The sequence below is a fragment of the Lipophrys pholis genome, assembly GCF_963383615.2.
Source record: "Lipophrys pholis genome assembly, chromosome: 4".
NCBI lineage: Eukaryota > Metazoa > Chordata > Actinopteri > Blenniiformes > Blenniidae > Lipophrys > Lipophrys pholis.
In genome coordinates, this window is record NC_137637.1 from 175,101 (window position 1) to 187,011 (window position 11,911).

The window sequence follows — 11,911 nt, forward strand, 5'->3', positions numbered from 1 at the left end:
AGAGGGGGAAGAGAGAGAGGGAGAGAGGGAGAAAGAGGGGGAAGAGAGAGAGGGAGAGAGGGGGGGGAGAGAGAGAAAGAGGGGGAAGAGAGAGAGGGAGAGAGAGAGAAAGAGGGGAAGAGAGAGAGGGAGAGAGGGGGGGGAGAGAGAGAGGGGGGGTGGAGAGGTGGAGAGAGAGAGAGAGGGGAGATGGAGAGAGAGAGGTAGAGAGAGAGAGGTGGAGAGAGAGAGAGAGAGAGAGAGAGAGAGGGGGGAGATGGAGAGAGAGAGGTAGAGAGAGAGAGGTGGAGAGAGAGAGAGAGAGGGGGGGGGGAGATGGAGAGAGAGAGAGAGAGAGGGGGGAGATGGAGAGAGAGGTAGAGAGAGCGAGGTGGAGAGAGAGAGAGAGAGAGAGAGAGAGAGAGGGAGATGGAGAGAGAGAGAGAGAGAGGGGGACATGGAGAGAGGGAGGTAGAGGTGGAGAGAGCGAGGTGGAGAGAGAGAGAGAGAGAGGGGGGGGGGGGGTGTCAGACCTGGAATGCTCAAATAGTATAACACTGTGTGTGTGTGTGTGTGTGTGTGTGTGTGTGTGTGTGTGTGTGTGTGTGTGTGTGTGTGTGTGTGTGTGTGTGTGTGTGTGTGTGTGTGTGTGTGTGTGTGTGTGTGTGTGTGTGTGTGTGTGTGTAGAACATGCGTATTCGCAGCGTCTGTGGAGACACTTACTGCACTAAAAGTGGGAAGAAGTTCACTGGTCAGGTTCTGGAGAAGTTCATGATCATCGACTGCGAGGAGGTGATCGCCGGCTCGTACAGGTGAGCAGACCACACACACACACACACACACACACACACACACACACACACACACACACACACACACACACACACACACACACACACACACACACACACACACACACACACACACACACACACACACACAGTCCTTGTCCAGGTTCCTCCTATGAAGTGTCGCTGCTGCTGAGTCATCAGCTCAGACTCAGTGTGTGTGTGTGTGTGTGTGTGTGTGTGTGTGTGTGTGTGTGTGTGTGTGTGTGTGTGTGTGTGTGTGTGTGTGTGTGTGTGTGTGTGTGTGTGTGTGTGTGTGTGATGGCGGCTGGATGTCACTGATTGTAATTTTATCTTCGTCCTCGGATCTTCAGGATTTTATATTTAACCTGGTTCTCTGGAGCTGGAGGGTTAGGCTCTGGTGGGAACAGGAACCCTTTTAGGTACTTGAAGAGAAGTACCAGGAACCTTTGGTACCAGGAACCTTTGGTACCAGGCAGCATGGTGGTTAGCAGCAGTGGTTAGCGCTCTCGCCTCACAGACAGAAGTTCCCTGAGTAAGACCCTCGGCCCCCCCAGAACACTTGAGATTACAAAAGAGATTACTACTCTCAGTGTGGTTCTCCTGACTCAGGAAAGGCTAGATACAAAAAAAAATACCAGGAATGTTCAGTACCCGGAACCTTCGGTACCAGGAACCTTTGGTACCAGGAACCTTCGGTACCAGGAACCTTCAGTACCAGGAACCTTTGGTACCAAGAACCTTCAGTACCAGGAACCTTTGGTACCAGGAACCTTCGGTACCAGGAACCTTCTGGGTCTCCTTGCTGTATCCTGTTCAGCCTGACTCAGTATCTCTTGGTTCCTATTCCTGTTTGGAGGTTTGAAGAAGTGCTGCTGACTCATCAGACCCACATCAGGTCCGGCTGCTCTGCTGCTCTCCTCCCTCCAGGATTACTCTGAGGGAATCTGATTACTTTTAACTCCAGTGTGACGAGTCAAACAGACGTGAACTGTCATGGTGGTTTTATAGCCTGACGGCAGCTTTCAGTTACTGCTCAAGTACTCTGTCCACTCAGTACAGCAGGACCCCAATGTAATCTGATTACTACTGTGTAACCAGTAATTCAGTTACAGTTACTACTGCTTCAGTAGGTGCACGAGCTAACTGTCTTTCCTGAGCTTGTTTTTGTCGACTATTGTACTTGTACTTTATTAATGTGACTTTACCACTTTTGGCCATACTCAGTAGGTAATCTGTAACAGTAATCAGTTACTTAATGAGGTACTGAAGCCTTAACCACTCAAAAGTTGAAAAAGTTTGAGAAGTTTTATCATCTTTCAATTTAGGTTTCAGTTCACCTCTTTTTACTGGAGGCAGAGCCTCATTTATCCTGAACTGATCCAGATTATAGAGCAGCTTCCTCCTCTAACACCAGACTGTAGAGCATCTTCCTCCTCTAACACCAGATTGTAGAGCATCTTCCACCTCTAACACCAGATTGTAGAGCAGCTTCCTCCTCTAACACCAGATTGTAGAGCAGCTTCCTCCTCTAACACCAGATTGTAGAGCATCTTCCACCTCTAACACCAGACTGTAGAGCAGCTTCCTCCTCTAACACCAGATTGTAGAGCAGCTTCCTCCTCTAACACCAGATTGTAGAGCATCTTCCACCTCTAACACCAGACTGTAGAGCAGCTTCCTCCTCTAACATCAGATTATAGAGCACCTTCCCTCTCTAATATCAGATTGTAGAGCATCTTCCTCCTCTAACACCAGATTGTAGAGCATCTTCCTCTCTCTTCACAGTGAATGTTCACACTATTAGTTTTTATTTATCTGAACTGCTCTAATATATATTTAATATTCAATTTGACCTCATTTAATCATAAATACACAGATAAAATATCTTAATGTTGTGTAACCCCCCCCCTCCCCCCTCCCCCCTCCCCCCCGTGGGTGGTGTCGTACTGGCCGCAGGCTTCAGGTGTGCGGCGGGTTGGAGGAGGTTGGAGGAGGTTGGAGGAGGTTGGAGCAGGTTGGAGGAGGTTGGAGGAGGTTGGAGGAGGGCGGGGTGGAGCAGGTTGGAGGAGGTTGGAGGAGGGCGGGGTGGAGGAGGTTGGAGGAGGGCAGGTTGGAGGAGGTTGGAGGAGGGCGGGGTGGAGCAGGTTGGAGCAGGTTGGAGGAGGTTGGAGGAGGTTGGAGGAGGTTGGAGGAGGGCGGGGTGGAGCAGGTTGGAGCAGGTTGGAGGAGGTTGGAGGAGGTTGGAGGAGGTTGGAGGAGGGCGGGGTGGAGCAGAGGAATGAAGGGTGAAGTCTGGACCAGTACCAAGGAAACGTCTCTTATCACCTCCACATTCCGTCCTGTTCAGACGCCGATACTCAGAGTCATAAATACTCAGAGTAATAAATACTCAGAGTAATAAAAGACGTTGGTGCCGCAGGGAGCGACCGAGCCGATGGGTTCAGACCTGATCAGCTGCTCTGGGAGCCACAGCCTGTTTGCTTGAAATAATCCAGCTTTATCTGGTAATCCCAAGTCAAATATTAGAAATCTGATTACCTTTGAAGGAATATTGGTCTAAAGGAGGTCCTGTGTATTTACTGGCTGCTTGAGATTAAATAGTTTATTCAAGAGTTGATTGTATCTGTAATGATGTGTGATAAACTAGACCAGCCGGGGTCCTCCAACAACAACAAACAAACAACAACAACAACAACAACAACAACAACAACAACAACAACAAACAAACAAAGAGCAGGACAACAACCCACCAACAAGGAGGAGGAGCAGGAGGAGGAGGAGAAAGGGGGGAGCAGGAGGAGGAGGAGGAAGGGAGGAGGGGGAGGAGGAGGAGGAAGGGAGCAGGAGGAGGAGGAAGGGAGCAGGAGGAGGAGGAAGGGAGGAGGAAGGGAGGAGGGGGGAGCAGGAGGAGGAGCAGGAGGAGGAGAAAGGGAGGAGGAGGAGGAGGAGGAGGAAGGGAGCAGGAGGAGGAGGAAGGGAGGAGGAGGAGGAAGGGAGGAGGAGGAGCAAGAGGAGGAGCAGGAGGAGCAGCAGCAGGAGGAGCAGGAGGAGGAGGAGGAGCAGCAGGAGGAGCAGCAGCAGGAGGAGGAGCAGGAGGAGGAGGAGCAGGAGGAGGGCAGCAGGTGAAAGTGTACCTGTGACTCATTGCGGAGCGACGTGGTGCTTCAGGTTTGTCCTCAGAGGAGTGAAGGTGTTAGGCTCCGCCCCTCGTTCAGACTGTTCTGGACATGTCCTGAAGCCTCCAGTGAAACTCGTCCTGCAGAGCGAGACGCTGTGGGGACTCGTCTCTGTCGGGACTCGTCTCTGTCGGGACTCGTCTCTGTCGGTTCCCCCAGCAGGGAACCTGAAAGTCCTGAAGCGCCTGAAGGTTTCTCACAGTCGGAACATGAGGAATCACTTCCTCTCATTCCCGCCTGTCGACGGCGGCAACAGTTTATTTAGAAAACTAAACTTCTAAAGAGCTTAATTATACACAGCAATAACAATAGTATCGCTAACTACTGTAGTATTAGTTACAACTATTTCAACAAGGTTGAATAATAAAGAAATATTATATAACAAATTATAACAGATGAACACTTGAGCTTTTATTTTTTCTCCAATGGAAATCAAACGTTCTACAGGAAGTTCCCTCAGCTTTACTTTCTCTCTTCAGTCTACTTTAGTACTGCTCCCACCAGAGAGTACTCTGGTACTCCAGACTGAACCAGCTGCACATAGTACTGCTCCCACCAGAGAGTACTGCTCCCACCAGAGAGTACTACTCCCACCAGAGAGTACTCTGGTACTCCAGACTGAACCAGCTGCACATAGTACTGCTCCCACCAGAGAGTACTGCTCCCACCAGAGAGTACTGCTCATATCAGAGAGTACTACTCCCACCAGAGAGTACTGCTCCTACCAGAGAGTACTGCTCATATCATAGAGTACTACTCCCACCAGAGAGTACTACTCCCACCAGAGAGTACTGCTCATATCAGAGAGTACTGCTCATATCAGAGAGTACTACTCCCACCAGAGAGTACTACTCCCACCAGAGAGTACTGCTCCCACTAGAGAGTACTGCTCATATCATAGAGTACTACTCCCACCAGAGAGTACTGCTCATATCAGAGAGTATTGGTCATATTAGAGTATTGGTCATATCAGAGTACTGCTAATAGACAGCAGTAGAGAAGGTCTTCCTCCTCAGTACAAATTACTGACCATTAAACCAGAAGAACTGCTCCAGACCCAAACTTCCTCCTTCTGGAGTTGAACCGTCGATCGATCCAGTCTCTAGTCCTCCGTCAGTACTTCATGGTCCAGACGAGCGTCCTGGTACTGTCAGTACTTCATGGTCCAGACGAGCGTCCTGGTACTGTCAGTATTTCATGGTCCTGCAGATCCTGATACTGTCAGTACTTCATGGTCCTGCAGCTCCTGGTACTGTCAGAACTTCATGGTCCTGGAGCTCCTGGTACTATCAGTACTTCATGGTCCTGGAGCTCCTGGTACTATCAGTACTTCATGGTCCAGACGAGCCTCCTGGTACTATCAGTACTTCATGGTCCAGACGAGCCTCCTGGTACTGTCAGTACTTCATGGTCCTGCAGCTCTTGGTACTGTCAGTACTTCATGGTCCTGCAGCTCTTGGTACTGTCAGTACTTCATGGTCCTGCAGCTCCTGGTACTGTCAGTACTTCATGGTCCTGCAGCTCCTGGTCTTCTTTCTCTCCACAGTTGAAACTCATAGTTCTCATAGTTCCTCACAGTTCCCCATAGTTCCTCCACAGTTCCTCATAGTTCCTCACAGTTCCCCATAGTTCCTCCACAGTTCCTCATAGTTCCTCACAGTTCCCCATAGTTCCTCCACAGTTCCTCATAGTTCCTCACAGTTCCCCATAGTTCCCCATAGTTCCTCCACAGTTCCTCACAGTTCCTCCACAGTTTCTCATAGTTCCTTCACAGTTCCTCATTGTTCCTTATAGTTTCTCCACAGTTCCTCATAGTTCCTCACAGTTCCCCATATTTCCTCCACAGTTCCCCAGTTTCCCACAGTTCCTCATAGTTCCTCATAGCTTATCACAGTTTCTCCACAGTTCCCCATAGTTCCTCACAGTTCCCCATAGTTCCTCCACAGTTCCTCATAGTTCCTCACAGTTTCTCATAGTTCCTCCACAGTTTCTCATAGTTCCTCACAGTTCCCCATAGTTCCTCCACAGTTCCTCATCGTTCCTCACAGTTCCTCATAGTTCCTCACAGTTTCTCATAGTTCCTCACAGTTCCTCATTGTTCCTTATAGTTTCTCCACAGTTCCTCATAGTTCCTCACAGTTCCTCATAGTTCCTCCACAGTTCCTCCACAGTTCCTCACAGTTCCTCCACAGTTTCTCATAGTTTCTCCACAGTTCCTCATAGTTCCTCCACAGTTCCTCCACAGTTTCTCATTGTTCCTCCACAGTTCCTCACAGTTCCCCATAGTTCCTCCACAGTTCCTCCACAGTTCCTCACAGTTCCTCCACAGTTTCTCATAGTTTCTCCACAGTTCCTCATAGTTCCTCCACAGTTCCTCACAGTTCCCCATAGTTCCTCCACAGTTCCTCCACAGTTCCTCACAGTTCCTCCACAGTTTCTCATAGTTTCTCCACAGTTCCTCATAGTTCCTCCACAGTTCCTCCACAGTTTCTCATTGTTCCTTATAGTTCCTCCACAGTTTCTCCACAGTTCCTCCACAGTTCCTCACAGTTGTACTTGCCCCGCCCTCACAGTTGCCCCTCCTGTCCCCTGCAGCTTCACCTGGCTCTCAGCTCAGGTGCACAGCAACATGGTCATGCACTTCTCTGGGCGCATCGTTGACGGCTTCGACCGCGAGTTCCGCTGCCTGTACGCCGACTCGCTGATCATCGACTGCTTCTTCAACCCGGAGGAGGAGGGGCTTCCCTTCTACCCGTCGTACCCGGCCATGATGGCGCCCGGCCTGGGCCTGGGGCTGGGGCTGGGGCTGGATTTACCCTCAGACAGGTGAGAACATGTGCAAGTGAATGATGGCGAGGGGGCGGGGTTACTTATCTGGACTTTCAACATATTTTAGAAGTTTTACTGTTTTTAGTCGATAATTAAAATATTTTTGTCTTTTGACTTTTTTTCATTTTTTCAGATTTTTCTTAGTTTAACTTTTTCAAATGTTCAAAATGTTATTGCTTTATTATTTAATGCTAATTTATAAAAGTTTAAAGTCAAAACAAAAAAGGTTTATATTAAAAAAGAAGTTTTAATTTTAATTTCCGTTATTTTATTTCCGGTTCAGGATTTTTTTAAATTATTCTTGTTTTAAACTTCTCCCGGCCGTCGTTCTGATTCTCTGGACGGTGGGAGGTTTTATTCTCTGCGTTCTGACGCTCGTCTTCCTTCCTCAGGCTGCGTGATCGAGTCTGCTCGGAGAACTCCAGCAGCCAATCCAGTAGCAGCGTCTCCAGCGTGAAGGCGGCGCCGGGGATGACCGCCAACGCCGTCTACAAGGTCACTCAAGGTCACGACAAGAAGGAGCCCTCGGGCAACCCTCACCTGAGTCCGGAGAGGAGAGGAGGAGGAGGAGGAGGGGGGGGGGATCGGTTGGGAGGACAAACTCCGACTGCAGGAGTCCGAGGTGCTGCGAACGGAGCGACCAATCACAGCCCAGTCGGCGAGCGCCTGCCGCCCAACTACAGCCAGGCGATGGGCCTGGAGTGGAACAAGCCTTCGCCGGCGGACGTCATGAGGGCGAACATGGGCGGCGTTTCCTCCAAGTTCCAGGCGTTGGGGCTGTACGACCATAAACCGAACATGTTCCACAGCTCGGGGCTCCACCCCGCCACCCCCACCTCTAACTCCGCCCCCAAGGGGCAGACGCCCCCGCCCATCGTGGCCGACGGGAAACTGTCCCACAGGCAGCGGACTCCCTCCAACCAGCTCTTCACCAAACTGTCCGACCTCTTCCTGCCGCCACCCCCCAAGGACAAAGACACCTACAACTTCCCCCGGAGGTCTCCGTCCCCGCTGGGCACCTCGCCCTGGGGGGGGCCGGACCTCTCTCAGCCGGAGCCGGAGAGCGAGCAGAGCCCGCCGCCGCCGCCGTCCCCGGTCAGCCTCATGACCCGACAGGACCAGAAGCGCATGACGCTGGGCCACAGCAAGCTGGACCTGGTCAACCAGTACAACAAGATGAAGTCCAAGCAGGTGTACAGTCGCTTCGAGCTCAAGAGCTCCAACTAGCCGCCGCCGCCGCCACTAGGGGGCGCTTCGTAGCCACAAACCGACACACAGCGCGGCTTGGAGCATCGTAAGCGCTTCATGTCGGTTGTCCACTTCGTCTCCGACGCTCGTTTCATTCTGAGCTGTGAAGTCGAGCTGCAGATTCAGAGACTTTGCTTTTTAAGTCAGAATTCTAAAAGACGTGTTTGTGTCCTTCAATGAGTTTCAGCGTGAAAAGAGCGAGCGGTGAGTCGCCGTACGCCGACGACAGCCGAGTGTTTCCACCAGACCTCATTTCTGTTTCACCACAAAATGAAGTCCTTCTTCTACAAACGTACATGTGAGACATGTTTTCCAGGATTAATGATCGATTCCTAAACTCCAATCTGAATTTAGACGTCATGCTAAAGACGCTGACGATCAACTGAAACCAAAGAACTAGAGAATTCTCTGCTGCGCTGCTCCGATGAACCAGTAAGAGACGTGGTTCTTTAAGGTCTCTGCTGAAGCCGTAACTCTGGAATTCAGCCTCAGTATTTCTGTTGTTCCCAGGAAACAATATTTACATTCATATAACAACTTTCTGAGTCATTGGTGCAACTTGAAGCAGCAGCAACAAGTTGTTTACCGAAAATGTTGCCAACTTTGTAAGTTATTGTTCCAACCTGAACGACACCGTTGCCTGTTTGAGTTGTCAGGTTCTCTCATGGCGGCAACTTCCGTCTGCCGAAGCAATGATTCTTCAACTCGCACTAAAAACATTGAGTCGAGGACTCAGACTGACGTGTTGGGACCTCTTCTGGTACGGACTGGTAGTCCTGCTAGAACCGCCGCTCATGCAACAGAAGAACTCTAGTTTGTCATGAATTTGCTGTGACCGGAATGAACAACGTCAAAACTCAAACGGAACCGTAAACACTCTGAGTTTTCATTTCAGTTCCAACGTTTCTGGCGTCGACGTTTAAATTCGCCACAAGATGTTAGTTTCCGTTCCTCCAAAACGTTGGCTGCCTTTCCAGCGGGCGCTTGTTTGGTCCAACTCAGGAGTTTAACGGTTCTGGAGCCTCACGTTCTCCGTTCTGACTCCAGACTCCAGACACTGTCGTAGCTAACGTCTCTCACCCTCGTTTTTCTTTCTAACTTGTGGGCTGCTGTTCCCTCTCGAGGACACCAGGGGGCAGCGGCGTGGACTTGGGATCGCAGGTTCGAATCCCAAAGGGGATTGCTAAGAGCTTGTTACTTTACTTTGAAAATGGGCGGTTTCCTGCTCGTTGGGATTCCAGGGAAGGAGTTGGAATGAAGAACTACGAGTCGTTAACCGACTTCCTGTTTTCAGTCTTTGTGGGTTTTATTGTGACACATCTGAAAATGTTCCCGACTTTCCGAGGAAACAAACAGCAGCTTGGATTCTGACAAACGTTGAAGCTTTTCTTCTCACGTCAAACGGAAAATCTTTCCCTTGTTCTAGATTGTGAAATGTGTTGTGTTTTCATGAGGTGGAACCGCGCCGTCCTTCTCTTCCAGACCTCCTGTCCAAACGCAGTCTTTATCGCTGGCTGGGTTCTGGAGGCGCCTGGTTCTCACCTCAACACTCCAGCAGGGAGGTTCTCCTGGAACCACCAACCCAAACTACAAGGTTCCTTTTCCTGCTTTGTCTGAAAAGAGAAAAGAAAAAGACAAACTTGTCAAATTATTTTGAAAGAAGAAAAGTGAGTTTAGTAGAAACGAGCTTCGGCCTCGTTCCTCCAAACGACTCCTGATGGATGTGAGTCGTTTCCTTGTTCTTCTCTTTTCCTTAGAAAGCAGGTTTGGTTCCACTGAACAACCTACTGAACATATCAAGACCAAAATAAAACTGATTGTGGTTTTACGTTATAAAAACTTTAATTATTCAGTTTACATTGGAGGGTTGAAGGTTTAACTAAGGAAAAGGTCTTTCTCTCATCAAAATCTCTCGTTGGATTAAGAAGCAGGACCGTCTGAGAAGTTCTGGTTCCAGGTTCTTTTACTTTCATGAAAAGATGAAAGATTTTTGCTTGATTTGTTTTTTTTGTTCAGTAAATTTGAACCAAAATGTCAGAAACTCACGACGCAAATAATTAAAAGTTTGTGATTTTCCACAATCCAGCAATTTATTGCATTTAAAACAGGTTTTTTATTAATTATCTTTTAACTCTAATTCTCGTCCCTTCGAACACAATTGTGTAATTATTATTTTGGTTGTGGTTTTTTTGTCTTTAAATTTGAGGGAAAATTGCATTTTTTTTCTTTTATGACTGAAAAAAGGTTTTGGTTTGTGAGGATCATGAGGAACTGGAGGTTTGATCCACATGTGAACCGGATTTATTATTTCTATTAAAAATTGACCTCCAGTTTTTCAGTAAAGAAACAAAAAAATAAAAAAATCCCTTAAAGTTTTCAAACGTTTGTGTTTGTTTAGTTTGTTGGTTCTGGTGGAGGAAGAGAATGAGAACAGCAGACGGGTGGAGGCAGACGGGTGGAGGAAGACGGGTGGAGGCAGATGGGTGGAGGCAGACGGGTGGAGGCAGACGGGTGGAGGCAGACGGGTGGAGGAAGACGGGTGGAGGCAGACGGGTGGAGGAAGACGGGTGGAGGCAGACGAGAGCAAAGTTTACAACCATCACTTCTTCAAGTCGTATGAAGTTCAGAACGATCCGGAGAAAATTCACTTTAATGTCGTTTCTGTTGGTGCATTCGTACAATGATGATGAAGATGATGATGAAGATGATGATGAAGGGCACATCTTCATGACTTAAGAACTTAAAAGAGTTTATTTCCCACCAAAGAACTCAAATTCTCCTCATTAAACACCAGAAAGTAACTTTATTTAAATTTAAATATTCAGACTTTAAAAAGAAATTTAAGCTCAGATACCCTGGAAGTAGAGTAGGGAGTAAGGTGCTCCTCCTGCTGCTCCTCCTGCTCCTCCTCCTCCTGCTGCTTCTCCTGCTCCTCCTCCTCCTGCACCTCCTCCTGTTGCTCCTCCTCCTGCTCCTCCTCCTGCTCCTCCCTCCCTAACCTCCTCCTGCACCTCCTCCTGCTGCTCCTCCTCCTGCTGCTCCTCCTGCTCCTCCTCCTGCTGCTCCTGCTCCTCCTCCTGCACCTCCTCCTGCTCCTCCTCCTGCTGCTCCTGCTGCTCCTCCTGCTCCTCCTGCTGTTGCTGCTTCTCCTGCTGCTCCTCCTGCACCTTCTCCTGCTCCTCCTCCTGTTGCTCCTCCTCCTGCTCCTCCTCTTCTTCCTCCCTAACCTCCTCCTGCTGCTCCTCTTGCTGCTTCTCCTGCTGCTCCTCCTGCACCTCCTGCTGCTCCTCCTCCTGCTCGTCCTGCTGCTCCTCCTCCTGCTGCTCCTCCTCCTGTTGCTGCTCCTCCTGCTCCTCCTCCTGTTGCTGCTTCTCCTGCTGCTCCTCCTGCACCTTCTCCTGCTCCTCCTCCTGCTCCTCCTCTTCTTCCTCCCTAACCTCCTCCTGCTGCTCCTCTTGCTGCTTCTCCTGCTGCTCCTCCTCCTGCACCTCCTGCTGCTCCTCCTCCTGCTCGTCCTGCTGCTCCTCCTCCTGCTCCTCCTCCTGCTGCTCCTCCTCCTGTTGCTGCTCCTCCTGCACCTCCTCCTGCTCCTCCTCCTGTGCCTTCATCACTCAGCCTTAAGGCTTACAGCCCTGTTAATCTGCTGCGTCGGTAGTTTTGATTTGTTGGTTCTCCTCATTGGTTCCTCACTTTGGTTCCCCATGTTGGTTAAGTTCCCTGTTCCTCACTTCGATGTGGGAACTCTCCAGTTGCCCAGTTACTAATAAGCATCACTGCTTTTGGCCTGAATTTAAATTCATGCGTTCATGTCTGGCTCTAGTCATTAAAGTGGGAAAGGTTTGTTCAGCCAACTGGGAACTCCGAGCT

The 11,911-nt window shown here is 49.6% G+C and overlaps 1 protein-coding gene across 1 annotated transcript in view; it reads left to right on the forward strand.

The window, feature by feature from the left end:
• The window catches only part of fam83c (family with sequence similarity 83 member C), a 15,926-nt gene extending 5,504 nt beyond the window's left edge, over positions 1-10,422 (forward strand). The window contains 3 exon segments of the mRNA XM_080461278.1: positions 667-791; positions 6,563-6,793; positions 7,189-10,422. Coding sequence (XP_080317404.1) covers positions 667-791; positions 6,563-6,793; positions 7,189-8,023 — 1,191 coding nt within the window. The 3' untranslated portion in view covers positions 8,024-10,422.
• The last annotated feature ends 1,489 nt before the right edge of the window (positions 10,423-11,911 follow it).